General features: G+C 46.5%; 1 protein-coding gene and 1 pseudogene across 6 annotated transcripts in view; one reads left to right on the top strand and one right to left on the bottom strand.

Annotated features, from left to right (window-relative positions):
* Positions 1-9,007, bottom strand: part of ZNF274 (zinc finger protein 274) — a 21,835-nt gene extending 12,828 nt beyond the window's left edge. The window contains exons 1-4 of one of the 5 annotated variants that reach the window (XM_081107252.1): positions 8,503-9,007; positions 8,041-8,113; positions 5,718-5,844; positions 4,694-4,789 (exon numbers count right to left, since the gene is read on the bottom strand). In XM_081107252.1, the coding sequence (XP_080963378.1) occupies positions 4,694-4,789; positions 5,718-5,844; positions 8,041-8,073 (256 nt within the window). In that variant the 5' untranslated portion in view covers positions 8,074-8,113; positions 8,503-9,007. The other 4 variants (XM_081107251.1, XM_081107254.1, XM_081107255.1 and 1 more) reach the window with 4 other exon arrangements.
* Positions 8,519-24,802, top strand: LOC308530752 (HAUS augmin-like complex subunit 2; annotated as a pseudogene). The gene is made up of 2 exons: positions 8,519-8,737; positions 24,205-24,802. The product of its transcript is annotated as an HAUS augmin-like complex subunit 2 (transcript).

Genomic DNA, 24,802 nt, shown 5'->3' with positions numbered 1-24,802 from the left:
TTTTGGGGGGTCCAGTATGAATTCTCTCAAAACTGACTGACTCAGACCAGATGCCTTTCCTGCTATGGCCATATTCCTCAGATTACGTCTGTTTGAGCCATCATGTTGAAAACTCATGAAGAGGTCTAACTCCGTTCAGTCTCTGCATGGTAGTCTCCCATATGTAGGGAAGGATTTCCTTCTCTTCCAACAAAATTCTCATGTTTTTTTTCCTACTAATGTTAGTACTCCTTTGAGAGTTGCCACATTCATATTTGTAGGGCTCATCTTCTGCTTAATTTCTTGACAAATCAAAAAAAAGTTAAATGTCCTGCAAGCTTTCCTACAATCATGACCTTCAAACAGTGTCTTCACTCCATTGCTTTCCTAAGGGTTAAATCTAGATTATGCGTCAAGTTTTCTACGCGAACCACACATATGGCAAAACCTTCTTTAAAGAACACTGTGTGATGGTTGAAGATCTGAGTACCATCAAATATTTCTCCACATATGCCCTGGCCAGTTTTGATCAGTGGATAGAGCATCGGCCTGCAGACCAAAGGGTCCCGGGTTAGATTCCAGTCAAGGGCATGTACCTTGGTTGCAGGCTCCTCCCCGGTGAGGGCCCTGGTCAGGGCTCATTCAGGAGGCAACCAATAGATTTGTTTCTCACACATCAATGTTTCTCTCTGTCTTTTCCTCTCTTTTTCACTTTCCCTAAAAAATCAATGGAAAAATATCTTTGGATGAGGATTAACAACAACAAAACAACGACAAAATATTTCTCCACATTCCTTATCTTCACAACATCTTTTCAAATCAGCACCTATATGAAAATGAATGCCCTCTGTCTCAAGTGTTTACCATTTCCTTTTACTTCCACCAACACCCATGCTGCCATTGTTGCAATCATGGGGAGCCAGAGGGGCATGTGAGGTGAGCTGAGCTGTGTCAGAAAGGTCTGGTTTCCACTCATTTCCCCTCCTCTGCATGAGCTGTAGCACAGCTATAGCAGCGTTGGGAGAAAGTGACCACTGCAAGAGATGGCTGTCTCCTCTAACAGTAAAGCATGCCATTCCAAACACCTATGATTCCCATGCTTTTAATACATTCCCCAGGCCTCCTGAGGTTCAGAAAGGTGCACTCAACTCACAAACTTCTAAGGCCCCTCTCATTCATAACTCATTAACAGAATGGGTCAAGACATGGGACAATTCCAAACACTTGAATCTAGGTGAAAGTTACTAGGGAGTTCTTTGTACTCTTCATGTAACTCTTCTGTTTAAAAAATTTATTATTATTATTATCATTATTTATAAGTGCCCTTGACAGGAATCGAACGCGGGACACTTTGGTCCACACGCTGACACTCTATCCAGTGAGCCAAACCAGGTAGGGCAAAAAAATTATTTCAACATAATAAGAAAAACTAAACCTCTACCCTTCAAAAACCTATGCCTTAACCAGACTTCCCCGTGTCACTGCACAATGCCAAAAGTTCTTCATTACTGTATTTTAAGAATGAGATACAAAAAGAACTTATGTGGTAAAAACACATGCAACAAATACTAGTCACAGGAAGTTCCTGGAAGCCTTTGCCTGTGGGGGATTGCCAGCAGGTTCCTCACTTGCCCCCTTGGTCAGTCACTCGCCCAGCCCACTGCGTCCACCTCCGAATGGGGAGAAGCACCATGCCAGCCCCACGACTGCTCTCTCAGGCCAAGTACCATCACCTCTTCCCCAGATGCTACCTCGACCACGGCTTCCAGCTGCCTACCACCGTTCTTTCTTCACAAGCCCCCAGAGTGAGCTGTGAAAAGCCACATACACCTCATTGAAAATCAAACCACCTGCACAGCGGGCCCTGTGCACCTGCTGAACTTCAGCTGTATGTCAATACGTGACAGTTACCTGCCCTCTGCCCTCAATTGGGTGACATGTTGTTCCCCGAATATGGGGCGCTGCTACAGTGTTTTGGACAGGTTCAAGCCTTGGACTGAGGAGAGGGCACAGTCCTCTCATTGCCACGTGCAAGTCCCAGCTTGGAGGGCAGAGCCTTCCCAGCACAATTAGCCAACAGCTATAGCTGTAAGCTTGAACCTGTGGTCCAAACACGTGGCCCCATGTGCCTGAGTGATAGAGTTCAGGTGCATGTAGTTGAGTAGGGTTGAAACCAACGAGAATGTTGTAAACATCTTGATCACGCCCCTACTTTGCCTCATGGCATCTACTATAAAATAAAGACACGGCTTGTGGGCGCTGTCTCTCTCCATCAGAGAGGGCAGCGTCCTCTGAGACCCAGCTTTTCTCATGTCTGTCTTTTCTAAGCCTTTCATCACCCCCACTCCGGTTCACCCTTGGCCATGCTGGCGCGGCACACCCGAATATGCCAAGCTCCAATCTGTCACCCCAAACTCTGTCTCCATGCCTGGAAGCTCTCTTCACCATCACTCTTAAAAGTCTGCAGAATCCCACCTACCCACCCCACCCCCGGAATCAGCTTAAATCTCACCCCACAGTGTCCACGACCACCTCCTGTGGAGTAATCCCCACGCTCCCTTTACGCCAGGCCCTTTCCCTCAGGACGCACCACTATTTATGTGAGCACGGTCCCATCTGTGCAACTTGTCTGCAGAAGCTATAAACTACCAGACCACAAAGTCCAAGACAGCACCACCAGAGTGATTAGTGCCTTGCACAGGACACAGGAGGGCTTCCACGGTGCCGGGAGGCGAAGGGACTCTGACATCAGAGGAGCCAGGCACCGTCCCTCAGGGACACACACAGACAGGACCTGATGGCAGAGGAGCCAGGCGCTGTCCCCTGATGCCTGGCCAGGGCGAGTGTCCTGCTGAGCCCCCTACACATGGTTTCTGCGCTGGCACAAGCCCTGATCTCATCCTCCCTGGCAGCTGGAGTCAGGAAACCCCCAGGTCAGGCTGAAGTGCACTCAGGTGAGGACTGAAAACAAACAAAAAACCTAGTTCATGATAAACAGGGTGTTTCCAGTAAGTGGAAGAACCTAGACTGAAAATGGGCACTGAAAGAACACATGCGATTCTCCCACCGCATGTTTCCACCCAAGTTCATGCAGGCACCTTGGTAATTTCCTTAGTTGTTGTTATGTCTGTAATAAAGAAGGGCTATATTGGGAAGAAAAAAAAACACACGCCCTACGCTACACAACATGAAGAAATGCCAGACAAGTAAAACAGCTAAGAAAAAAACCAAAGAAACTAGGAAACAAAAATATTTGTACAACCTACCTATGTATGATATAGAGCCTAGAACAGGAATAAAAATAAATTCTAAAACTTAACTTTTTTTACTCCTCACCAGACAATATTTTTTCCATTGATTTTTTAGAGAGAGTGTAAGGGAGGGGGACAGAGAGAGAAACATCGGTGGGGGATCAAACTTGCAGCCCAGACAGGTGCCCTGGACTTGGAATCGAACCTGCAGCCCTTTGGGGCATGGCCAACACTCTAGCCACTGAGCGCACCAGCCAGGGCTTAAAGAATTTTACACAGCAATTTGTTGCTACCACTTTCAGCTTACATCTTGGTTGATTCTCAAGTTCCATTTCTATAAATCCTACCTACAAGAAAAACCAACTTCAATGTGCCAAAAAATAAAATGTATACAAGGAATTTTTTTCCAACAACTTGAATGTCCATCAAGCGAAAAATTAAATATGAACTATACTGCATCTTTTAAAATGAAGCAGACCTGTATTAAGAACAACCCAAAATATAAACATATACAAATGTCCCTCGACTTAGGGATGAGTTATGTCCCAATAAACCCATCCTAAGTTGAAAATATCCTAACTTGAAAATGCAGTTAACCCAGCCTACCTTAAACACACTCAGAACACTTCCATTAGCCCACAGCGGGGCAAAATCATCTAACACGGGTGGGGAACGTCTGGCCCACAGGCCTTATCATTTAGTCTGGCCCTGTCAAGGCATTAGGGGTGAGTTCATCAAATGTTTGACCAACTATAGCAGGCTAGTTTTTAAGTGGATAATTTTGTATGGCCTGAGAATGATTTTATAAATATCTTAATGGTCCCTGGCAGAAAAAAGGTTCCCCACTCCTGATCTAACACAAAGCCTGCTTGATAATAGTGTTGAACATCTTAAATTGTTAAATACTATACTGAAAGCACCACCATAAAGTTAAAAACTTCTTTCAAACTATAGTTGAGTAGGGGACAGAATTCATATACATATATGTAAACATAAGAAGAAAAGGCTGGTGTTGTTCAGTGATTGGAGCAGCGGTCGCCAACTGGTGGTCTGTGCATTAGAGTGTCTTGAGGGTTCGATTCCTGGTCAAGGGCACGCACCTGGGTTGCAGTTCACTACCCAACCCTGGAGAGGGCGTATGTGGGAGGCAACCAGTTGATGTCTCCCTCCCTCTCTCTGAAAAGCAATGGAAAGAATATCCTCAGGTGAGGATTAATAATTTTTTAAAAAGCCTGGCCAGGGACACACCCCAGTTAGTGGTGGTTACATGAGGGGAGAGCAGTTGACCATGAGTGGAGCCAACCGACCACCAGCACCAGGTTCACGTTCAACCAAGCAGCACACCCTGACCCTGAGGCCCGAGGAAAAGGCAGCGTGTCTGCAGCCACTCACCCCAGCACCCCACCCAGTTCCCTGTCCAGTCAGCCCATTCCCTGCCAGGACTCCGCGTGCCTGGCTCTCACCTGAAAAGGTGTCTTGAGGAACTCCTCTCTCCACCGACCAGAGCTCTTCCTCCTCCTCTAACCGAGACACCACCTCTGGCTTGGAAAGCTGATACTCTGCCCAAGGGAAGAGAGACAGGACTTGGGGGTCGGTGTTCGGAAGAGAATGCTTTCCTGCTGTGGCGCCTGGTCTCCTAGGATGTGACTTCGGTCTAGGGCAGTGATGGTGAACTATGACACGCGTGCCCGAGGCGACACGCAAACTCATTTTTTTGGTTGACTTTTCTTTGTTAAATGGCATTTAAATATATAAAATAAGTATCAAAAATATAAGTCATTGTTTTGCTATGGTTGCAAAGATCAAAAAATTTCTCTATGTGACACGGCACCAGAGTTAAGTTAGGGTTTTTCAAACGCTGACACGCCGAGCTCAGAAGGTTCGCCATCACTGGTCTAGGGCAGTGATGATAACCCGCCCACTGACTATGTCCGCTGCTGCTTGCTTTCCGGGACTCCCTTGCTGGTAAAGCTGGCAGTGGACCCAGTTCTGGCCAGCAAGTCATCAAGGGAAGTGTGTCAGAGGGGCCATAGGGCTTTTTCTCTTTTGCTAAATACAACAGCTGGGAAAACACCACCAACCGGGGCTGCCCATCCCCTTCGTCCTGCTTTTTAACAGGAAAGTGATGCTTGGAGTCATGATGCAGTCACCCAGTTACCGACCTAAGACTGGAAACGTTCACCCTAACCCCAGAGATGGAAGGGGTCAGGGTCTGGGACGCCACCCCTGAGCTGCTGGACGCGGACACCATGCCCTCTGGAATTCAAGGCCTCTGAGGGGTGGGCTAGGTGAAGCTTGCTTCCTAAGTCACAGGTGAAGATGCCCTTTACCCAGGGGTACAAAATAAAGCCCTCTCCCTCAAGCTCTGGGCCTTGACTCTTGCACTCTGACCCCTGCAGCCTGAGCCCAAGCAGACACACACAGGTCAGCGGCACCACAATCGAGCAGCAAAGCGCACATCTTTCTCAATGCGGAGGCTGGGCTTACCCACGGAGGCCAGGTTCCTGTAGTTCTCCAGCACCACCTGTCTGTACAGGGACTTCTGCTCAGGGTCCAGCAGTTCCCACTCTTCCGGGTCAAAACCCAGGCTCACATCTTCAAAAGCCACCAGTTCCTAAAAGCCACAGGTTCCTGTTCAGCTGGGGCGTGTCACCTTTCCGAGTGACAGGACGATGTGGGGGGCTGAGGACGGGCAGGCACAGGCTACCAGAGGACCGGAGAGGGTGCTCGGGGTCTCATCGGGTGTTCCTGTGCCCGCCTGACCCTGAGCAATCCCAAGCTGGGCTTCATTCAAGCCACGCGGCTGAAGAGGGTTTTTGATGTTTTTTTTTTTTTTTTTTTTAATATATTTTATTGATTTTTTACAGAGAGGAAGAGAGAGAGATAGAGAGTCAGGAACATCGATGAGAGAGAAACATCGACCAGCCACCTCCTGCACATCCCCCACCGGGGATGTGCCCGCAACCCAGGTACATGCCCTTGACCGGAATCGAACCCAGGACCTTTCAGTCTGCAGGCCAACGCTCTATCCACTGAGCCAAACCGGTTTCGGCGTTTTTGATGTTCTTAAAGCCCAGTGGTTCTCAACCTTGGCTGCACATTAGAATCATATTGGGAATCTTTTTAAAATCCTGATTTCTGGGCTTCATCCTCTGGAAATTCTGTTTCTTTGTTATGGGGTGAGACCACAACATTGGGAACAAAGAAACAGAATTTCCGGAGGATGAGGCCCAGAAATCAGGATTTTTAAAAAGATTCCCAAGTGATTCTAATGTGCAGCCAAGGTTGAGAACCACTGTTAAAGCCTCCCCATTCCTTATGAATCTAGGGCCTAGATTCTAGGGTTTCCAACACTGGTGTCAGGGTGTCTGCCTCCTCCTAGGGGAGTCCCTGTGCTGAATCCTGGCACCCCAGCCGTCATCCCCCACCCCCTGCCCGCAATGCTTCCACTTCCTTCAAGTGCCAAGGAGCCACCTTTCCTAGTGGCCGAGCTCATGTCACCTCTAGCTTTGCTGCTAGCGTGGCTGTTGAAATCTAAAAATGAGTGAGATCTGCCTGGCGGGTGTGGCTCAGTGGTCAGGGTTGGATTCCTGGTGGGGGCACGCTCTGGGGTTTTCGGGCTCGATCACCAGTGTGGGGTGTCAGGAAGCAGCCGATCCATGATTCTCACTCATCACTGATGTTTCCATCTCTTTCCCTCTCTCTCCCTCTCTGAAATCAATACAAATATTTTTAAGAAAATAAAAATTAAATATGAAAAATATAAATAGGAGTGTGGTTGGCCTGGCTGGTGTGGCTCAGTGGTTGTGCATTGTCCCAGGAACCAAGCGGTCTGGGTTCGATTCCTGGGGGTTGCGGCCTGATCCCCAGCAGGGGGCGTGCAAGAGGCAGCCAACCCCTGGTTCTCTCTTATCACTGATGTTTCTCTCTCTTTCCTTCTTCCTCCCTCTCTGAAATGAAGAAAAATATACTTAAAAATATGTATATTAAAACATATATATGCCCTGGCATCAGTGGTCAACAAACTCATTAGTCAACAAAATCCAATATCAACAGGACAACGATTGAAATTTCTTTTGAAAGCCAAATTTTTTAAACTTAAAACTATATAGGTAGGTACATTGTTATTAACTTAATTAGGGTACTCCTAAGGCTTAGGAAGAGCCACACTCAAGGGGCCAAAGAGCCGCATGTGGCTCGTGAGCCGCAGTTTGCCAACCACGGCCCTAGCTGGTTTGGCTCAATGGATAGAGTGTCGGCCTGTGGACTGAGGGGTCCCAGGTTCAACTCTGGCTCGATTCCCAGTGGAGGGTGTGCAGGAGGCAGCCCATCAATGATTCTCTCTCATCACTGATGTTTCTAGCTCTCTCTCCCTCTCCCTTCCTCTATAAAATCAATAAAATATGTTAAATAAAACCACAAAACACACACACACACACACACACACACACACACACACACACACACACACACGAGGCCTGATGCACGAAATTCATGCAAGGGGCCCCTGGCAGCCCCAGCTTTGTCCGGAAGGTAGTCCGGAAGGACATCCGAAAGGTCGTCCGGCTGTCCAGTCTAATTAGCATATTATGCTTTTATTATTATAGATTATTATTATAGATGTATTAGAATCCCGGTTAGGGACCTCAACAGTAACACTCCCTTGGGAAGCTAAGCACCTGCGGCCCCTCCCTCCACCCAGCTCTCCCGCCTGGGCTCGAGGTCCCAGGGGCACCCCACCCCCGACCGCTCCCTCCCACCCCCTCATTAAGGCCCGGGTACCCTAAAACCTAAGGAGGCCTCTACTCACATGCAACCAGGCCATCGGAAGCCCGGAGGCCATGCCTTCCTCTCCGACGCGGCTGGCGGGAAAGGGCGGAGTCCTAAGAGGACGGAATTGGGAGGCGGGAGCAGCGTGAGGGCAACGCCCAGGAGCCCCGCCTCGGTCCCCAAACCGCCGGGTCAATGGAAACGCCCCGAGGGGTGGCCTCCACCTGCCCCCAGGCGCGTGGACGCCGCTTCCCGACGGACAGGGATCCCCTCCCACGTTCCGCATCTGGCGGGAGCCGCCTGCGGGCCTCACCGCCCACGCCCGGTGGGGGAGGGGGGAGGTGAGGAGAGGGCGTTGGCCAGCCCACGCCCGCAGGGAGTTGCCTTCTTGCTCCGACCCCCAACACCCACCACAGCGCCCCTCCCAGCCCCGCGGCGGAGGCCCCGGGCTGGGCCGGCACCGCCGAGTCCCCGACGGGCGGAAGTTTCCCTCCGGACTCACCCGCGCGTAGTGCACAATGGCGCCCGTCGCCCCGCGGCCAAGTGCGTCAGTGCTCGGGCCAGGACTACAACTCCCAGACACCCCCGCGGCGCGCCGCGCCGGCCGCTCCCAGGCGGCGGCCATCTTGTCTGGGCAACTCGGGGCGGCCGACGAAGCCAAGGCGGCCAGGAAGAGGGCTTTCACCCGTGTGACCCCGGCGGTCCCGCCGGGCAAGGGGACACCTGCGGGGGAAGGGGTCTGTGCACGCCAGGCCGCAAAGTCCCAACCACTCCTGCGTGGGCGGCGACGCAGGCCGGGAGACAAGTGCTGCCCGACCAGGAGGGCGCCCACCCGTGGGGTGAACCGGAAGTTGGAGCTAGAAGGAGCGGGTGGGGGAAGACTGTGCCGGAAGTGCTGACTGGGTTAGAACTAGTTGGTAGGAGACGAGACTGGTTATTACGTCCTTTGGGGAGAAAGCAGGGCGCTTAGGGTCGGACGTGTAGGAGCCGTGGATAATTCTCGATGTGGAGGAGGGCGGGGCGGGAACAGGAAGGGCAGCCTTTGGGGGGCGGGGTTAATGTCCACCAATTTCCTAGGATTGGAGGAGGGGCAGGCCGGAAGCTTGGGGCGGGGCTAACGTCCTCTGGTTGAGGGAGCGACAGGACTGAGGTACGTACGCGGGGGCGGGGCTAAGTGTGCGTCCAAGGCAAGACGGAAGGGGCGGGGCTTGCAGTGCTGGGGGCGTGACTAAAACCAACCCAAGGTCTCTTGGGGACTTTCCCCGGAAGCCTAGGGAGGGGCGGTGAGAAGGTTTGGGTTAAATGTGACACGGACACCGCGGTTCAGCGGTTCTCAACCTGTGGGTCGCGACCCCTTCGGCGCTCCAACGACCCTTTCACAGGGGTCGCCTAAGACCATCCTGCATATCAGATATTTACCTGACGATTCATAACTGTAGCAACATGACAGTGATGAAGTAGCAATGAAAATAATGTTAGGGTTGGGTCACAACATGAGGAACTGTAGTTAAAGGGCCGGAAGGTTGAGAACCACTGCAGGTGGGTATTGTCAAAGATAAACCAGAGCTGGGTAGAAGTTAAAGCGGTGAAAATAGGTTTTTTAAAAATATATATTTTTGCTCTAACTAGTTTGGCTCAATGGATAGAGCCTCTGCCTGTGGACTGAAGGGTCCCGGGTTTGTTTCTGGTCAAGGGCATCCCAAGGAGGGGTGTGCAGGAGGCAGCTGATCGATGTTTCTAACTCTCTATCCCTCTCCCTCCCTCTCTGTAAAAAATCAGTATTTTTTAAAACATTTGAAATAATTAAATTATTTTAAAAGTATATATGTTGATTGATTGATTTCAGAGAGGAAGGGAGAGATAGAGAGATAAACATAAATGATGGGAGAGAATCACTGATGGGCTGCCTCCTTCACCCTCTCTACTGGGGCTGGAGCCCGCAACCCAGGTTTGCTGCGTCCTGACCTCCTGGTTCACAGGTCGATACTCAACCACTGAGCCACACTGGCTGGGCTGAAAATAGATTATATTCCATAAAAAAATTATAACAAGAGAAGAGAGACAGCATTATTGAACCTGGCTTAATTCTGAGAGCAACCAGAACAAGTGGGGTTTATTGACAAGGAGAAAGATTGGGATGGGAAGGGGTTGGGGGGGGGGTTGTTAGTGGATAGAAAGTGACAAAGAGGAGATATCAAGTCGTTTCGGGGGAGGTGGAGGGGGTTCTGGTTGAACCCACCTAAAAGGATTCTTGCTAGGGGTAAGGCAGGGAGACCGGATGTCCCCTGGGGGACTATAATGAGGATGAGGAGTTTTATTAGATATCAAGGTTAGGGAATTCTTGACAAACTGATTTACCATGATTCTTGCTAAAATGATTCCAGAGATGAGCCTTGGTGGAGAAAGGATGCAGAGGGACCTGCCTACAGTTTGCTTAAGCAAAGAATCCTTGTCCGAGGAGCCAAGGTACCCATGTCTCGGAAATGGAGCAAGTCTGTCACTGCCAGGACATGACATACCTTCTTCCTCAGGCCCAACAGTCTTCTTCCTTGACAGCCTGGAAAAAGTATTCTCTTGCCTTCCTTGGTCTCCTTGCAGATCTCAGCAGCCCTATGCCTCCCTTGGGTCCTCTTGTTTACTGCCTGCTGGAATGTGTTTCAGAATTTATTAAGTCTTATGGCCGCCGTGGAGAGCATCCGCTTGCAGGCTGTGCATTGTTCATAGTATTGCAGTTACCCAGTAAGTCTGTCGATTTTTTTGCAGGTAAATATTTACTCGGAGACCATCCAGATGTCTTTGATCCTAACAGCATTTCTTTGGATTCTTTTGGCCATTAGAGATAAAACACCATCCCCATTCCATGATAATGTAGTTTCTTCAGTTTCCATAGTTGGACTTAAAATGGATGATGTGATACTGCCCTAGGTCGCGTGACAGAGCCACGTTAATTACTCATGTTGTTTTATTTTGTTTTGGATTTGTCTGGGGATGCTTCCAGTGGTTCACCATCAAATTTGATGGAAGCTTTTAACATCTTAAGGAAGCAAACCCACTTGGAAGTTATTTTACTTATTTCTTTCTTTTTATATGATATAGAATAAAAGCATGATTTTAGATTAAAAGTGATGACAAATTAATATATTACTGAAGGTTGATTTATGAAAGCCACTTTAATACAACTTTTAATGATTAATTTTGTCCTTTTTTCCTCTTTAGCGAATTAAGCATGCTATTTAATTGACCATAATTTGATTACGTAAAAAAAAAAGAGCATTTCTGAACAGATATTAACTATTATGCATGTAAGATGTCAAAAATGTTTTGCATACAGGGGCCCAATCCCTCGTTGAAAACCTTAAGGGCCAGTAGTATTTTGGAATTCACAAGTGTTTGGATTTCAGCAGGATAGTAAGGTACATACATTACTCAATATGTACATACCAATAGGTCTGGGCCCCCTCTGGCCGTTAAACACTTGAATATGTGAAGGGTCACACTAGGTTCGAGAAAGACAAAGTTAGTTTGTTAGTTCGGGTAAATTTTGCTGATACATAATATATAAGAAGAAACTTTTCATTAGAAATGTATTTGGAATTTAGAATTGCAGCAAGGCGTTGTGGATCACACATGAAAATCGATGGATTCTCAATAATAGTTGTTTCACTCAATTGCAAAGTGTAAGTTGTACTTTTTCTTTTTTAATATGCTCCATGTAGTCAGACTCACATGTTTATTAAGATACTGAATTGTCAAAATATATTAACATTCTTCATATGCTTTCTTTAACCAATAGTCCACTGTCTGTTTAATTTAAATAACATATGACTAAGAATAACAGATACAAAACTATATGCTGTCCAAATCACTATGGTCGTGGGTGGCATTCAGTTGAGTCATAAGCCAGTCATGTGACTGGATCATGAACTTGTGATTTGATCACCATTGTCTCTTGTTTCATTGCACAGAGCATCTCAAATGTTTTCACATGCAGAGGAATACATGTTAAATTCATTTAAAAGAAGAAGAAAGGTACACCTTTCTGTCTTTAAAACATGAACCTCTAGGACCCTTCTTGGAACTCCTTGGAGCTTGAGAACTTCAGGTCGAAGAAGCAGGAATTAATTATTTGGCATTTTACCTGTACCATAACTATTTCCCAGAAAATACGCTCTGGAGTCTATTTATTACAGCTACACATTTCCTCTTCACCTGTTCTCCACACCATCAAAGATAAGATCAACTTTAAGATCATCCAGATCTGACGTAGCACCTGGGGGAAGGGGAAGACTCTGAGCTCAGAGCAGAGGCAGACCACACCGGGCTTCCAGAAATGGCACGTCTCCAAGAGGAATGTGGGGCGTCCACAGAATGCCGGACAAACCAGTCAGCCCGGTTTGGAGTAAGCCAGTGCTTGCCTTTGTATCCTGTGTCCCACAGTGTGTGTGTGGTTGTAGATAACTGAAAACCCAACTGATTTAAAGAACAGACAGTGTTCCCGCAGCGGAAAGGAAAGTCTTTAAGTAGGTGGCTCCTGGTACTGGCTAAGCTGCCCACCAGTGTCACCGAGGACCAGACCCCTCCTTTCCCTCTTGTGATCCTCAGTGTGGGAATGTTTCATACTTCAGCCACTACGGTGTAGACAGAGGACAAGCCGGCCACACGCTCACTGCTGGTCCTGGATTCGAGCCATTTCAACATTTCTCTCAGCCTGATGAAACTCTGATGAAACTCTACTCCCATCTTTCTTCTTTTTTTAAAAAAATATTTTACTGATTTTTTACAGAGAGGAAGAGAGAGGGATACAGAGTTAGAAACATCGATGAGAGAGAAACATCGATCAGCTGCCTCCTGCACACCCCCCACTGGGGATGTGCCCGCAACCAAGGTACATGCCCTTGACCGGAATCGAACCTGGGACCCTTCAGTCCGCAGGCTGACGCTCTATCCACTGAGCCACACCGGTCAGGGCCCATCTTTCTTCTTTTTTTTTTTCTTCTCGGTTTTGTTTGTTTGTCTCTTTTCCATCTTTCTTCTTGAGTTTCTCTTGTTTTTTCACACTTCTACTCAATACGCACGAATAGATATACACAATGAAAGAAGGATCTGCCCTCAGCCATCTGAATGTAAACATTTCTGGATTTCCTGTTACCACAAGTCAGATATATAACAGACCTAAATGTTTGCTGTAACTATCTGGAAGATAAAATATATAAATAACATGGACACACTTAAACCCCACTGGAACATTTTAAAATTCAATGAGATTCCAGTAAACCAGGCAGAATAGCAAAGATACAGAAATCAACACATACACACAAAATCTCTATAACCTTCACAGGTATGTTGAAAAGGAGATTGCTTTCACAGTAGACTCATAAAAACATAGAATGCCTGGGATTGTGGGAAATGCCGGGGGCCTACAGGAAAACAAGTCTCTGGAAAGAATAACAAGTGAGCCTGCATGAACGAAAATGCTCACCACGTGCCAGAATGGGGAGGCCAGTTGTGAACCCCACATTACCATTACGCTCAATGCGAGAGCAAACGGGATTCCATCCGGCCTTTTGGGAGCCTGGCCCTTGGACTTGGCTCTTTACTTGCTTCCTCGAATGTGAGGGAAGGAGATGATGGCCGTTGTTCACAAGAGCAGACAAGTTGGATTCAAACTCATCTTGAGGAGAAACGTCCCCAGCAACTACTGGTTCGAAAAATGTTCCTTGTCATTTTGCTAATAAACAGAGCCATCAATAGCACACAGTTATAATCACAGGATGGTTTTTTGGAGGTGGCTGGGGGGTTCATCTTGTACATCAGCAAGATGGCACCACTGTTTTGAATTGAGGTGTGTGGTTTGTATCAAGCACCTTTTTATTTTTTCTCACCCAGAGGGGACTCTTACGTCACCAGTGACTGTGGAATAGTGTTTGAGAGGTGAAGCAACCGCATCCTCTTGGTCCCACTGTGGGTTTTCTGGTTTGTTTTATTGATTTCAGAGTAAGGGAGAGAGAGAGAGAAACATCAATGATGAGAGAGAATCATGGATCGGCTGCCTCCTGCACACAATCTCCTACTGGGGATCGAGCCCACAACCAAGGCATGTGCCCCCAACCCGAATCAAACCTGGGATCCTTCAGTCCGCAGGCCAACAACACTCTATCCACTGAGCCGAACCAGCCAGGCCCCACTGTGTGTTTTTACATCATACCCTTGGGACTCTGGAGTGTCTCCTCGCCTTCTCTGCAGCCGCATGTCTGAGGAGATGGCCATTCCTGCCGACTACGGGGACCTCTCCTCTGGGATGTCCTCCTCCCTAGAGGAGTGACTCTGGGTCAGGTGAGCAAGACTCGGAAGCTGGTTGGGAGCAAGAAGGGGTTGTTGTGTTCAATGTGTTTTGGCCACAAGTAACAGAATCCGCCACCATCTGTTATCTGACATCGCGTGACGCCCAGAGACATGGCTTCCAGGGGTGGTTCCGGACTTTGACTGTCACCCTTCGCCAGGCACCCTCCGTCTTTTGGCTCAGTCCTCCTCGCTGTTGCCTGGGTTATTCCTAAGGCTTGTGTCCTCATGGTCTCAAGTTGGTTGTCACAGTTCCAACCATCGCATAGAGCAGTGGTTCTCAACCTTCTGGCCCCTTTAAAGACAGTTCCTCATGTTGTGACCCAACCATAAAATTATTTTCGTTGCTACCTCATCACTGTCACGTTGCTACTGTTATGAATCGCAATGTAAATATCTGATATGCAGGATGGTCTTAGGCGACCCCTGTGAAAGGGTCGTTCAACCGCCAAGGGGGTCGTGACCCACAGGTTGAGAACCGCTGGCATAGAGCCATGCCATATTTGCCTTAAGTTACTGGCATAAGGGAGTGTATTTGTTTCCTTTGCCATTATACCAAATGACCACAAATTGTATGGCTTTAACAGAGCACATATTTATCACCTCACACCTCTGGAGGTTAGACATCCAAAATGGGTCTTGCCAGCCCTAGCCAGTTTGGCTCAGTGGATAGAGCATCGGCCTATGGACTAAAGGGTCCTGGGTTCGAGTCCAGTCAAGGGTACATGCCCGGATTTTGGGCTTCATCCTCAGTGGAGGGCATGCAGGAGGCAGCTGATCAATGATTCTCATCATTGATGTTTCTATCTCTCTCTCCCTGTCCCTCCCTCTCTGAAATCAATAAAAATGTATTTTAAAAAAATAACTAGAACAACAAATTGATGCTTCTCTCTCTGGAAAAAATCAATAAACAAAGAAAAAAAACAAGCAAGGGCAATTGTGATGACATTGGGCTCAGAAGTAATCCAGGATAATTTCCCTATCTCAAGATCCTTAATTACATCTATATGGTCTTTTTTATCCTGTAAGAACTTCCCCTTCTCCCTTTCCCCAGAACACTTCCGATACCCACGGGGGCATCTGTGGGTCAGGTTGACTCCCAAACCCAGCTTTTTAGGGGATTTTGGTCAAAGCTTGTGAGGTCTGCATCATCCTTGGAGTATGAATACTTCACCAGGTTGTGGTGTGTCATTGTAGTCCTGACTGGACACTGGCGAGGCCCTGGAAGAGTGAAAATGCACACCATTCTCTGTGATGCTTGTTTTGAAAATAAATTTTATTGATTATTTACAGAGAGGAAGGGAGAGGGATAGAGAGCTAGAAACATCGATGAGAGAAACACCGATCAGCTGCCTCCTGGACACTCCCTACTGGGGATGTGCCCACAATCAAGGTACATGCCCTTAACTGGAATCAAACCTGGGACCTTTCAGTCCCCAGGCCAACGCTCTATCCACTGAGCCAAGCCGGTCAGGGCATGTGATGCTTCTTTTAAAGTTAATAGCAGAACACCACCTGTGAAACGTTGGTGAGTTGCTGTAAAGCTCCGTGATTTGTTTGAAGGGACAGCTTTTGGATTATGCAGGGAAAACATGGGTGGTATGTTTTCAGCTTGCTTCTCTGAATATCTGAGAATATAATGATAATGTCTCATGGAAATGACTGCCCTAGATAACAAAATGTAAATGTTAAAGACAACAGCATCTATATTTTATTTATTGACTTTTTTATAGCAAAGGTAGAAATTTATTCAAGAACAAGCATAGACTCCCACGTGGGAAGGCGGAAAGAGACCCCTTTATTGATTTTTTTTTTAAGAGAGAGAAACATCAATTTGTTGTTCCACTTACCTATGCATCCATTGCACGGCCTCTGAATATAATGAAGAGCTAATATGCAAGTGGTTGTCATGCCGTCATGCTGGAGCCAGGGGACCTGAGGCCGGGCTGGGGGACCTGAGGCCATGCCCCTCCCCCTCCCGTGGGGCTTGACCGGGTGGGGCTGGCTGGGTCAGGGTCTCGCGCAGTTTCCAGGTGTGCGCAGGTGGGCAGGGACTTGACTCTGGGTCCCGTAGCACGCCCCAGACTCTGACAGAAGGGGGATTTTCATATACATTTTACTAATTTTCATCTCTGGTACTTCTATTATAGAGAAAGGGCAAATAGCAACAGTAAAATATTTCCTCTAATTAATTTTCTTTTAATGTGCATGAATTTTGTGCACCGGGCCACTAGTTCTATAAGGAGTGATCCCTGTGATACTAAAAGATGAATAATCTCTGCATGAAACTTTAAATTGGGTGGTTCTCTGATTCATATATGATGTAAGAAGATAGATGCTGTCCTGCCCAGGTGGCTCTGTTGGTTACAGCGTTGTCCAAATACACCAAGGTTCCAGGTTCAATCCCCGGTCAGGGCATATATGAAACAACCAATGGATGCATAGGTAAGTGGAACAACAAATTGATGTTTCTCTCTCTTAAAAAAAAAAAAAATCAATAAAGGGGTCTCTTTCCGCCTTCCCACGTGGGAGTCTATGCTTGTTCTTGAATAAATTTCTACCTTTGCTATAAAAAAGTCAATAAATAAAATATAGATGCTGTTGTCTTTAACATTTACATTTTGTTATCTAGGGCAGTCATTTCCATGAGACATTATCATTCAGGTCTAGACTCTGAGTCCCATTGAATTGTGTTTCTAGGGCGAATCAAGGGCATATGTAGAGCATAACTGTTCATACCTGCTCATCCATGACTGCAGGGAGCCACAGCCACAGCTTTGTTATATTATATCCAACTATAGGCCCGGTGCACAAATTAGTGCATGGGTGGGGTCCCTTGGCCTGGCTGGCGATTGAGGCCTATTGGGGGACTGGCTGGCAGTGGGGAGGGACCTCAGGAGGTTAACTGGCCAGCCCCCCAATCGGGGCCTATTTGGCGGGGGGCTGGCCAGCAGAGGGGAGGGACCACGGGAGGTTGGCCAGCTAATCGGGGGGCCAGCCAGGCGAGGGGAGGGGCCACGGGAGGTTGGTAGGCTGTGGGAAGGGGCCACAGGAGGTTGGCTATGGGAGCACATAGACCACCAGGGGGCAGCTCCTGCATGGAGCATCTGCCCCCTGGTGGTCAGTGCACGTCATAGCGACTGGTCGACCGGTCGTTCTGGTCGTAATGGTCGCTTAAGCTTTTATATATATATAGATGAGTTTCTCTATATGAACTTCCTGGTGTCAAATAGGGTGACAGTCATCCTTCAAAACCTGCCATGTTGGCCCTCCGTGTCCTGTTCTCTAGTATGAGTCCTTGTGTTGAAAAAAGCGAAGACACCCCCTGAAGTTCTTCCACGCTGACTCTGCGTATAGGGCTCCTCCCAGTATGAGTTCTCTGACGTCGCATCACAAGTGCTGAGCTGTGTTCGATGCCTTTCCCACGATGACCACGCCCATGTTTCTCTCCAGTGCCCGTTCTGTGATGTGGAGTAAGGAAGGAGGAAAGGCTGAGACTTCTCTCTGAAGGCTCACATTGTAAGGTTTTCTCTCCTTGATAAATCCTTAGGTGTGAAGCAGTCTCTCCCAGAAAATAACTTCCTGAATTCACTGCAAACATAGTTTGTTGTAAGTGTAAATTCTCTCCTACTGAGAGAGGGGTGATTTGTGCCTGTACGTTGGTAGGGTTTTTCTCCTATGTGAGTTCTGAAACATACCGAAAGGCAAACTTTCTCCAAGGCTACCCCACACTACACATATCGGTAAGATTTGGCTCCTGGCCCAGCTGGTGTGGTTCAGTGGGTTGAGCGTTGTCCCATGCACCAGTTCGATTCCCTGTCAGAGCACATACCAGGATTGCGGGCTTGATCTCCAGTGGGGGAAGTGTGGGAGGCAGCAAATCCATGTTTCTCTCTGCGTGTTTCTATCTCTTACTCCCTCTCCCTTTGTTTTTAAAATTAATAAAAACATTTTTTAAGAGATTTGTCTCCTACCCTAGTTGGTTTGGCTTAGCGGATAGAGCACTAGCCTGTGGGTTAAAGGGTCCCACGTTCAATTCTGGCCAAGGGCATATGCCCGGGTTGCGGGCTCGATCCTCAGTGGAGGGGGGTGCAGGAGGCAGCCAATCAATGATTCTCTCTGATCATTGATGTTTCTATCTCTCTCTCCTTTTCCCTTCCTCTCTGAGATCAATAAAAAATAATCTTAAAAAAAATGTGGTTGTAGCAGACTAATTTAAAAAAAGAGAGAGATTTGTCTCCTGAGTGATTTTGTTCATAGTTGAAAGGGTTAAAGAGGAACCAAGATGGCAGCATAGGTAAACACCAGAGATTGCTGCCTCGCACAGCCACTTCAAAAATACAACTAAAAGACTGAACGGACATCACCCAGTACGACAGGAAGGCTGGCTGAGGGGAAATTCTTCAACTAGAAGGAAAGAGAACAGCATACCGAGACTCAGAGGAGGCGCAGTGCGGAAAATACAAAGGTGCAGAGGTACGCGCGGAGCGGGCTGGTGGCTGAGGGCGCGGTTGTCTGTTTCAATCAGGAGGGAGTCTCAGATTCTGAGCTCCAGTTCTAGGCAAGTCTCTAGGGACCCAGACTCAAACGGGAGAAGCGGGACTGTCTGGCATCGGTCGGAACTCGAGGGCAGCTTTCTCTCCGAGGTTTGCAGTGGTTGCTGGGACTCTGAGAGGCAGAGCCTCTGGGAACAGGACTGAGAGCAGCCATAACTGCTCGCTCCACCCGCCCTGTTGATCCCGTGCGACCTCCCCTGCCCAAGCCCTGCACAGAGCCATTTGCTGGATAGCCTCAGGCAAGGGCTAGATTAGCACCTCCCTAGAGGACAGAAGTTTTCCTACTGCAGACACAACTGATTTGCACAGCCAGTTGGCCTGGAGGTCAAATCACCCCCAGTATTACCTACAACAATCAAGGCTTAACTACAAGACTGCGCACAAAGACCACTAGGGGGTGCACCAAGAAAGCATAAAAAATGCGGAGACAAGGAAACAGGACACAAATGTCGATGGAGGATACAGAATTCAGAACCACACTTTTAAGGTCTTTCAATAATCTTCTAGAAACTGCTGATGAACTTAATGAGATCTGCAAGAAATCTAATGAGACCCTCGATGTTGTGATAAAGAACCAACTAGAAATTAAGCATACACTGACTGAAATAAAGAATATTATACAGACTCCCAACAGCAGACCAGAGGAGCGCAAGAATCAAGTCAAAGATTTGAAATGCGAAGAAGCAAAAAACACCCAACTGGAAAAGCAAAATGAAAAAAGAATCCGAAAATATGAAGATAGTGTAAGGAGCCTCTGGGACAGCTTCAAGCGTACCAACATCAGAATTATAGGGGTGCCAGAACATGAGAGAGAGCAAGATATTGAAAACCTACTTGAAGAAATAATGACAGAAAACTTCCCCTACCTGGTGAAAGAAATAGACTTACAGGTCCAGGAAGCACAGAGAACCCCAAACAAAAGGAATCCAAAGAGGACCACACCAAGACACATCATAATTAAAATGCCAAGAGCAAAAGACAAAGAGAGAATCTTAAAAGCAGCAAGAGAAAGAAACACAGTTACCTACAAGGGAATACCCATACGACTGTCAGCTGATTTCTCAACAGAAACATTGCAGGCCAGAAGGGAGTGGCAAGAAATATTCAAAGTGATGAATACCAAGAACCTACAACCAAGATTACTTTATCCAGCAAAGCTATCATTCAGAATTGAAGGTCAGATAAAGAGCTTCACAGATAAGGAAAAGCTAAAGGAGTTCATCACCACCAAACCAGGATTATATGAAATGCTGAAAGGTATCCTTTAAGAAGAGGAAGAAGAAGAAAAAGGTAAAATACGAATTATGAACAACAAACATGCATCTATCAACAAGTGAATCTAAGAATCAAGTGAATAAATATTCTGATGAGCAGAATGAACTGGTGATTATAATAGAATCAGGGACATAGAAAGGGAATGGACTGACTATTCTTGGGGGGGAAAGGGGTGTGGGAGATGCGGGAAGAGACTGGACAAAAATCGTGAACCCATGGATGAGGACAGTGGGTGGGGAGTGAGGGCGGAGGGTGGGGTGGGAACTGGGAGGAGGGGAGTTATGGGGGAAAAAAGAGGAACAAATGTAATAATCTGAACAATAAAGATTTAATAAAAAACAAACAAAACAAAACAAAAAAAAACTCACACTGACATTGCAAAACCAAAAAAAAAGAAAGAAAGAAAGAAAGGGCTGAGCTCTGTCCAAACATCTCTACAACCATTACATTTATATGATCTCTCTCTACTATGACTTCTCTGATATCATTGTACCATGGGAGAAGGATTGAGTTCTAGTTAACGTTTCCCCCAAAATCATTATACTTTTTTTTAAAAAAATACATTTTATTGATTTTTTACAGAGAGGAAGGGAGAGGGATAGAGAGTTAGAAACATCGATGAGAGAGAAACATCAATCAGCTGCCTCCTGCACACCTCCTACTGGGGATGTGCCCGCAACCAAGATACATGCCCTTGTCCAGAATCGAACCTGGGACCCTTCAGTCTGCAGGCCAACGCTCTATCCACTGAGTCAAACCATCCAGGGCTCCCTGTACTGTACTTTATTTATTTTTTAAAATATATTTTATTGATATTTTTACAGAGAGGAAGGGAAAGGGATAGAGTTAGAAACATCAATGAGAGAGAAACATCGATCAGCTGCCTCCTGCACACCCCCGCACTGGGGATGTGCCCGCAACCCAGGTACATGCCCTTGACGGAATCGAACCTGAAACCTTTCAGTCCACAGGCCGACGCTGTATCCATTGAGCCAAACCGGTCAGGGCTGTACTGTACTTTAAATCCCAATTTGTGCCTCTTAATCTTCATCTTTTCACCCATCCACCCAGCCCCTTCTCATCTTTTTCCTTTTTTTTAAAAAAAAAATATATTTTATTGAATTTTTACAGAGAGGAAGAGAGAGAGATAGAGAGTCAGAAACATCGATGAGAGAGAAACATCGATCAGCCGCCTCCTGCACATCTCCCACTGGGGATGTGCCCGCAACCCAGGTACATGCCCTTGACCGGAATCGAACCTGGGACCTTTCAGTCCGCAGGCCGACGCTCTATCCACTGAGCCAAACCGGTTTCAGCATCTTTTTCCTTTTTTAAAAAAACATGTTTTTATTGATTTCAGAGGGAGAGAGAGAAACATCAATGATGAGAACCAATGACTGGCTTCCTCCTGCGTGCTCAACACTGGGGTTCTAGCCTGCAACCTGGGGATGTACCCCGACCCGGGAATCGAATCATGACTTCCTGGTTCATGGGTCGACACTCAATCACTGAGCTAAGGAGGCTGGGCTCATCTTCAGTTTCTTGATTGCACCATATTCTTTCCACCTGAGATCCTTTGCTAGCGCTTCTCTTTCTGCCAGAATGCTCTTTCCCAACTCATGCTAGCAGCAGCTGGCTCCTTCTCACACTTGAGAGGTCAGGTTTAAGTGGACCTGTTCAAAAAGGCTTTCATGCCTGGCTGGTTTGGCTCAATGGATAGAGCACCGGCCTGCGGACTAAAGGGTCCCAGGTTCAATTCTGGCCAGGGGGACATACCTGGGTTGTGGGGTCAATCCCCAGTGGGGGGCGTACAGGAGGGAGTCAATCAATGATTCTGATTCATCACTGATGTTTCTCTCTTTTTACCTTCCTCTCTGAAATCAATAAAAACATATTTTTAAAAACCCAAATGATCCCACTTTTGTGGACCCTTAAATGTATCATGGGCCCTGGGCGCTGTGCCTTCTGAAGTCTAGGAATGTAACCCTTTGAGGGCCAACCAATATCCTAGGAACTATGCTAAAATTTCCAAGGCATTTTTGCTGATATTACAGCAGTTTAGGAAAAAAATTATGAATCGCAAGTAAATAAAGGTACATATTCAAAAACTTAAGAAGACCTTTACTACATTTGTTTTCATCTTTGACATATATTGTTTTCTGATTGTATTATAAAATACTAGTAGAAAAAAATTTTAACAAAACATAGAATGTTAGAATAGAGGGACACCCTTCTCCAATATCTTCCACAAAATCGTCATCTTCATAGCAAGAATTGACATATTTAACAATATCATCATCACTAATAAAAGTAGACTTAGAACTGGACGCCATTTCGAAGCTTTAAGGCTACAAAATCTGAGTAAACTTCATAAAATCGTAGTTCCTGTAAAAAAATTAGGCAGCCGTAGCCAGTTTGGCTCAGTGGATAGAGCGTCAGCCTGCGGACTGAAGGGTCCCAGGTTCGATTCTGGTCAAGGGCATGTACCTTGGTTGTGGGCACATCCCCAGTAGCAGGTGTGCAGGAGGCAGCTGATTGGTGTTTCTCTCTCATCGATGTTTCTCTCTGTCCCTCTCCCTTCCTCTCTGTAAAACATCAATAAAATATATTTTTTTAAAAAAAGAATCAACCAATGAATGCATAAATCAATGGTACAACAAAACAAAATAAATAAAATGCTCATACTATTCAGCAGAGGCCTGCAGACTGAAGGGTCCTGGGTTCGATTCCAGTCAATGGTACATGTCAGGGTTGTGGGCTCAATCCCCAGTAGGGGGTGTGCAGACGGCAGCCGATCAATGATTCTCTCTCATCATTGATGTTTTAGCTTTCCCTCCCTCTCCCTTCCTTTCTGACATCAATACAAATATATTTAAAAAAATGTTCATACGATTCTCTCTAGCACTTAGGAAGTTCACTTCTAGCAGTTCATCCTAAAGTCCCTTAGGAACGGTAGTGAATTTGCATTGAAGGTTAGTGTGCCCAGAGCAATTCCAGTATTAGGGGGGTGCCTGAAAAGAGATATCCAAAGGTGTGTTCATCTAGATGCACAGAAACAAACCCAGTATTAGAAAAAATTTTTTTTACTGCATTAGCAAATCCAGTCCTCTCACAGCCCTCTAATTATCCTGATGTACAAATAATGAAGATGTGCTTTGGAGAGTTGAAGCCTTTTGTTCAAAGTTTTGGAGTTAGAAAGCATCTGTGCTAATCTGAGGCAAAAGCTTGTGTCTGAAACCATAGCCACTCAATCCCATTTTGCATGTCATCAAAATAGACCCAATAATGGATATGTGGACAGTGAGAAAGCACGTATTGTCAAATGTTCAGTGACTTGTCTAGGGGCTGGGTACAGAATGCTGATGAGGTTTCTGAACATTTGAAAATGTTCTTAATAGAATGCTGAGGAAATGTACATCCAATAAATGCAATGCTTTTTAAGGTCCACACATCTTTGGCTGAAGAAATGATCTCATTCGTTTTTAGACAATCCACTGATGCTTCCTTTTATTTAAAAAATACTCTAGCCGAAGAAACCGGTTTGGCTCAGTGGATAGAGCGTCGGCCTGCGGACTGAAGGGTCCCAGGTTCGATTCCGGTCGAGGGCATGTACCTGGGTTGCGGGCACATCCCCAGTGGGAAATGTGCAGGAGGCGGCTGATCGATGTTTCTCTCCCATCGATGTTTCTAACTCTCTATCTCTCTCCCTTCCTCTCTGTAAAAAACCAATAAAATATATTTAAAAAAAAATAAAAAATACTCTAAACTTAGGGTGATCACTTAACAAGTTGTATAAATGTCTAATCATTATGTTGTCCACCTGAAACAAATATTGTATGCCAACTGTCATTGAAACATTTTAAAAATTATTAAAATATTCTGGTAAAAATACCTAGGGTGGCACTAATTTCAGCCATGAGATAAATGGTCCTCTACCGCCCCCTATAGGCCATAGTTGGTCCTTCATGTGTAGCTTCAAAGTGTGAATCTGGAGTTATGGCTGCAGTGAGTGAACCCTTGGGAACCCTTGGGAGCCCTTGGGCACCAACGATTCTGGCTTTGTGAACTTCTCCAGGCTCCGTAAGATCACAAATATTCAAGCGGAAATCAACCAGAAAAAAAAAAAACCACCGAAATTGAACTTCTAAGATTAGAAAAAGATACCGCAGATGTTTCTTCATCCTTCCTTTTGGGCTCAAAAGCGTTGTGCTTTGCAAAGCATGAATAACCCTTTGGAAGCAGGGCTGAAAGCGAAGTGGTCCCTCAGGCAAAGACAAAGTCAGGAAAAACCGCCCATCGAAGCTGTTTATCACGGGGACCTGGTCCATTTGCTGGGAGTTGGCAGTAACTTTCCCATGAGAGATGAGAAACCCATCTTGACACAATTAGAAATATTCCTCATTTAGATGCAAATACAAAAACAATGAGCAAGGCTTTGGCCAAGATGGATATTTTGGCGAATGAGACAGAAGAATACGAGGCAGAGAATACATTCAGGTGGCAAGAACAAGAAAAGGAAGTTTCCTTTGAATCCCCAAAATATTCGCTGGAGAAAATGATCTTCACAAACAGGATGCTAGTATATCGCCTTCCTTTTACTTTTCACGTCTAAAGTTCACGTCCAAAAGATGA

This window comes from Myotis nattereri (genome assembly GCF_964212035.1).
Source record: "Myotis nattereri genome assembly, chromosome: 15".
In the NCBI taxonomy this organism is placed as follows: domain Eukaryota; kingdom Metazoa; phylum Chordata; class Mammalia; order Chiroptera; family Vespertilionidae; genus Myotis; species Myotis nattereri.
The sequence above is the reverse complement of the archived record's forward strand: the minus strand, read 5'-3'. Positions and strand labels throughout refer to the sequence as shown.